The 6000-nt window shown below is 44.3% G+C and overlaps 1 protein-coding gene across 2 annotated transcripts in view; it reads left to right on the top strand.

The window, feature by feature from the left end:
• The first annotated feature begins 1476 nt into the window (after positions 1-1476).
• Positions 1477-6000, top strand: part of phf12b (PHD finger protein 12b) — a 75232-nt gene continuing 70708 nt past the window's right edge. For both annotated transcript variants that reach the window (XM_059973300.1, XM_059973299.1), the window contains exons 1-2: positions 1477-2102; positions 2427-2608. In XM_059973300.1, the coding sequence (XP_059829283.1) occupies positions 2037-2102; positions 2427-2608 (248 nt within the window). In that variant the 5' untranslated portion in view covers positions 1477-2036. The remainder of the gene's footprint in view (positions 2103-2426; positions 2609-6000) is intronic.

Raw genomic sequence — 6000 nt, 5'->3', positions numbered from 1 at the left:
TCATAAAGGCTAGCAAATCTTTGGAATTGTTTATCCTGATAATGTCTGTGGAGACTCACTAATCCAATTCATTCAAAATAGAAATTCTAGATGTTCAAAAAAGATCGACCTGTTATGTGTTCTGTTTTTGGTTTTTTGTATGGGGAGGGGGAATTTTTGGGGGTTTAGCTTTCTTTTCCTTCTTGGTTTCCTGGCTACCCAGAGAAGAATAATTTCAAGTTGCATGCTTAGATAATAAACGAACCTTTGAATAGTCAAGGGAAATGGCAATGAAATCAGCAACGGGAATAAATGGAGCAGCAGGCTCAAAGGGCCAACAGGCTGACTCCTGCTCTCTGATGTTTTCTTATGCAGAAAGCTTGAGCCTCCACTCATTTAAAGTTAGAAGAATGAGAGATGATTCGATGGAACACATAAAATTCTGAGGGGGCATTACATGGTAGATACGGAAAGAATGTTTTCCCTCCCAGGGATTATAAAGCTAAGGAACGTGGTTTACAATTAGGGCTTGCCATTTAAAACAGAGTCAAACAGAGATTACTTCCCTCAACATAGAGCTGTAAATATTGAGTCACTAATCATATTCAAGGCTGGAAATGCTCAACAGCATTGTTCAGTCGTTTGGGGGAGCACTTGTGAAGAGAGAAAGAGAATTAACATTCAAGTCAATAAGCATTCATCAATTCTGCCTCAAGCCAAAATCAAATTCGAGTTTATTGTCATTTGTATAAGTGCATATATGCACAGGTACAATGAAACATTTACTTGCAACAGCATCACAGGCACATAGCGTGAAATTGGCAGCATTCACGAGAAAAAAAACATAAATTATTTTAAAAATTTACGCAACTTTTACGAGGAAGAACATAATTAGAACAAAAATTGCTGAGAATTTATGAATTTTATAACATAAGTAAACAGATACTAAGTGACGCTAGTGGCAATATTTACATAACATCTTCCGCCAATTCTGCAAAAGCTGCAGCTTGCGCGCTCTGAGCGGCGGCTTTCGTCACGAAAACTACAACTCCCAAAATTCCTCGACTCCCAGGAACCAATTACATCATATCTTGTCCAGCTTCTGAGACGAAAGACATGCGCAGTGAACAAGTCTCATTTCCGGCGGATTGCGCCTGCGGAGTTGAGGGTGCGCTCCCTTTTCCCGAGCAGCGGCGTCAGCAGGGAGGCGGGGGCGGGCTGTGGATCAGGCAACCAATTGTCCGCGAGATTCGGCTCTGACGTCAAATCGCGCACGCTTCGCTGAGACGCATGCGCGTTTGGAGTCCGTTGGGAAAGGTGAGGGGGGGGGAAATTTGCGGTGGAGTGGAACTGCGCAGCTGCAGGGTCCGATTGGAGTGTGCGGTCCTCGGTCATGCGCGGTCGGTGGCAGTCGCGAACGCCACTGCGCCTGCGCGGTCGGTGTCTGGTTTCCACCCCCCCCCCTCACCGCCACCGCACCCCTCCCCCTCGGTGCGACGCCTGCGCGTTTTGTGTGATGTGTGTGGAAAGTTTGCGCCAAGTTGGAGGCAGAAAAAAATGTAAAGCGAGCAGCCTCGGCTCCGAGTGTTTGTGTCTGCGCTGGCGGGCTTCAGGCAGCTCCAACACCCGAGGAAGCGACCTCCTTGCATCTGACGGCCCGTGCTTGCCGAGCGTCCGTCCAGTGGCGGGATTACCTACTTCATGGTTGTGTCTCTGGGGCTTTCTGGCACGGATGGAAACCGAGCGGGTCGACGCGAATATTATTGTCGCCCAGGGAAGGCTTCATGTCGGTTAGGCCCCGGCTGCGGCCTGGCTCTGCTGTCCTCCTCTGAATGCGATCGGCTGGGATTACCCTGGATTTACTCGTTTAGACCTCCCTTTCTGTGTGTGTGTGTTGTTATTGCTGCTGCTGCTGCCGCCTCGGATCGGCTGGTCGGCGAGCGGATCGCGGGCCTTCGCCGTGACGGCTTCTGTGGGTATTTGTGACGGCTCGGGGGGCTGCCTCCATCACGGGGCCCTCTGCTTCTGCACAGTGAAGAAAAGCCACCGTGTGTTGAATGTGGGATAAAATGGAGACCAAGACCATCGTCTACGATTTGGATACCTCCGGAGGGTTGATGGAGGTGAGATACGCTCTTTCTTCCCACCCCCCGCACCCCCTTCTTGATCGCGCCGAAACAAGCCGTGCACCCCCGGGTTAAATGAAAATAATTACAATCTGCAAAATCCACCTTTGCACAAATGGCATCGATCTTCTTATTTGCCCTTTTGTTACAGATACTGGAAATATCCAGCTCTTTATAAGGTGGGGAGGAAAGGATGTGAAATGAACCTTTATGTGTAATCTTAGGCCGTCTTGCTGATTTTTTTTTAAATTTTTCCTTTCCCTCCTTTCTCTCCCGTTCAACCACTCCACCCCGACCTGCTGCTCGTCGCCACGGGCGCAGAAAATTCAAGCCTTGCTGGCCCCTCCGAAGAGCGAGGAGAGCGAGAAGAAGGCGAAGAAGCTGGAGAAGGAGCCGCGGCGGAGCGGCCGGGCCACCAACCACGACACCTGCGATAGCTGCAAGGAGGGAGGCGACCTGCTCTGCTGCGATCACTGCCCGGCCGCCTTCCACCTTCAGTGCTGGTCAGTGACGATACAGAACCTTGGCGATGCAGTTTGTTATCTTGTGCAGCCCTGCCTTTCAGTAGAGGGTTGATCCTGTTGCAATGGCCTGTCTGCTCCCCCACCCCCGATGTTTTAGGTACTGGTTGTGTGTTTTAATTTGGTTTTTTTTCTCCCCTTACTCGTCCTACCTAAGGCTTGGACTCGAAATCTACTTGTGTCATTGGGTGGCTGGTTTCTGCACAGTTTCCTGCGTTTCCCTGGCTCGTTTTCTAACCTCTTGTCACTGGGGGTCGGAATGAAACCTGGAGCCCCCATTTGATCTTTAAGTGTAAGAGTCTGGCAATACTTAAATGTAGAGCCAAGTCCATTATTCAGGAAGGAGCTGCTTATGGGGATATCTTTATCTATAGGCCTTCCTTTTGACTTTGCAAACAAGGGTTGCAAGGAACGGGTTGTGTCTGTGTGTGCTTTGGTGTGTGTGTGTGGGGGGGGGGGGGGGGGTGTTACTAACCTCTCGTGTCTGTTTTTCTTCTTCCCGGCCTTGTTTGTAGTCGCAGATTGCTTCCTGTTGTGCTCACGGGCCTGGTCCCTGAGCACTGTTCTCTGCACCGAGGCGGATGCCTTCCTTTCCTTCACTTTGTGTGTTTGCAAATACGCAACATGGCGACCTCCGTTTAAATTATATTTTCGATTCACAGCGCCATTTTAGTTGACTTCTCGTTTCGGGTAGTTACTGTCAGATTTGGACCGAGTTGGCAGCATTCTTAATGATTTTAGTAGGAAGTGCTGGACTTTTGAGGAAGGTCGGAGACTCTAGTTTTCCATTATTGAGATAGCCATCTCAGCAAAGCTATTTTAGTTCAAAATAATCTTTCTATGGAAGTACTCGTGTTCCATCTTTTAGTGCAGTGTGCATCATTTTAGTTGGGAGTTTAATGTCAGACATTTCTTTCTGCTTGTTGATGTAAACTCATCGGTTAATTTTTGATCCTGATGCAGATTCTTAAAAACTTTGAGAGTACAGTTGATGTAACTGACATCAAAATTCATTATCTTCAAAATATTTTGTATCTAGGAGGGCAAGTGATAATTGCTGGGTACTGTAATGCAGGTTAAACCAGGGGAAGAGACTTTTGTTTTCAGTTAGGATAATTTGATGCCTGAATAATCTACTAGATGACAGAACTAGTCCCCACCACACACACTCTCTGTTTGTAAATTGATTTGGTAGATTTTTAAGAACCCCCTACATATCAGCTTTATCCTATATTCTGATCAGCTGGAATTTATGTCTGATTTACACATTCATCTTTCCAGTAATCTGCAGGTTTAATCAATTTTTTTAATGAAATATATTTTCCTTTGGAGTATTTGTGCTGCTCCTGAAAATATCAATGACTTGAGGTTTATCCATTCTTGTATCTGGTATATAGGTTGGTTTGTTTTCCCAATTCCTCAGCATGTTCTCTATTCCTTTCATATGTTCAACAATCTCATTTTGATGAGATACTAAAGACTGAGCCAAAGTAAAATTTTGTGAAATTTCTCTTTTTTGCAACTTTGGGCATGTCGATTCAATTTGTACAGCATTGTGCCATTTCATCATTTGTAAATGTTAGATTTACATTTACAAAATGTAAATGCAGGGTTAGATTTTATGGTTTCATTTAGACCAGAGGAACATAGGGTAGTGGAATAGTGTTGGTCCATTTGGCCCATCGGTTATGTTCTGTCATTCTGTCTTGGCTGATATTTTTCAGTCTCATTCTTCTGCCTTCTCATAACAGTTAACGTTTTTACCAATCAGAACCTATCAGTCTGTCTTAAATACATCCAGTGACTTAGACTTCTCTGCACTCTGTGGCAGCAAATTCCACATTTCAGTTTAAAGCTTCTTAGGCTGTTCCCTTGGATTCTGGATTCTCTTACTAATTGAAACATCATCTCCATGTCCCCTCTCTCTCCAGCCTTTCAGTATTTGATAGATTTCAATGAAATTCTCCCCTTATCCTTCTGAACTCAAGAGTATAGACTGAGAGTCATCAAATACTCGTACACTGAACCTTTCATTCCCGATTATCATTCTTGTCAACTTTCTCTGGGTGCTCTCCATGTTTTCCTTGGGTATGGAGTCCAAAATTGCTCACAATATTCCAAATGCAGTCTGGCTGACAACTTCTAAAACCTCAACAGTACATACTTGTTTTTATATTGTAGTATTCTCCAAATAAGTACAAGCATTTGCGTTTCTTACTGTTCACTCAACAGCAAGTTAACCTTGAGGAAATCCTGAATTATGATTCCCAAACCCTTTTGTACTTCTGATTTCTGAAGGCTCTCCCCATTCATTCTTTTTATCAAAGTGCATGATGCCAGACTTCCCTATATTCCATCCAGAATACCTTTGCCCATTCTCCCAATCTGCAGTCCTTCTGCACACTCTCAGCCTTTGAAGCAGTCTTTGTCCCTCTGTGTATCATGGCATCATCTGCAGTCGGCCAAAATACCATCAATTTCATTCATCCAGATCATAAATATTAAGTGAAAAGTTGCTAGTCCCAACACTGACTTGCAGAACTCCACTAGTCTCCAGCTGTTGTCTTGAAAAGTTTCCCTTTACCCAACTCTCCAACGTCAGCCTAACTAATCTACATCTGCTAGTACTTTGCCTTACATCATCAACTCTTGCCCTTCTGAGTAGCTTCCTGAAGATCCAAGTAAGTTACATACTTCCACAGACTCCTTTGTCTAACCTGCTTGTTGCCTCAGAATTCTATCAGATTTGTCAAGCTAGATCTCTCCTGAATGAAACCATCCTGACTTTGTCCTATTTTGTCATGTACTTCCAGGTATGCTGACATTTCATTATTAATGGACTCTAATATCATACAAACTACTGAGTTTGGGCTAACTGCCCCATAATTCTGTCTTTTACTTCCTTCCCTCCTTAAATGGGAGTCACCTTCGATGTTTTCATATTTAGTATTATGCAAGGGAATTTGCTAGATGTTGGAAGTATCATTTATGCACCATGTGTATGATTTCTGACCAAAACACGAAGAGTCTCGGCCCGAAACGTCGACAGCGCTTCTCCCTATAGATGCTGCCTAGCCTGCTGTGTTCTACCAGCATTTTGTGTGTGACCTGTTTTAAAGATTCCGTTTATACAGTTTTATTCTATGATTCAAATTTTTCCCCTCCCATTGGCTTTAACTCAGTTACTTTACAGCCAAGCTGTTAGTTTAAGTTTTTGCAGTACACTGTATGCTCTTAAACAATGTCAGTTTTACCATTTCAAAGACTCACGATTCTTTATGAAGCTTGGTTGGCCATACACATAATACAACAGACTACCTGGTAAATGCAATAAAATATCATTAACATCTATTTTGTTTTCATCACCTTTTAAT

The sequence above is a fragment of the Hypanus sabinus genome, chromosome 6, assembly GCF_030144855.1.
Source record: "Hypanus sabinus isolate sHypSab1 chromosome 6, sHypSab1.hap1, whole genome shotgun sequence".
In the NCBI taxonomy this organism is placed as follows: domain Eukaryota; kingdom Metazoa; phylum Chordata; class Chondrichthyes; order Myliobatiformes; family Dasyatidae; genus Hypanus; species Hypanus sabinus.
This window is presented reverse-complemented; position numbering and strand designations above follow the sequence as displayed.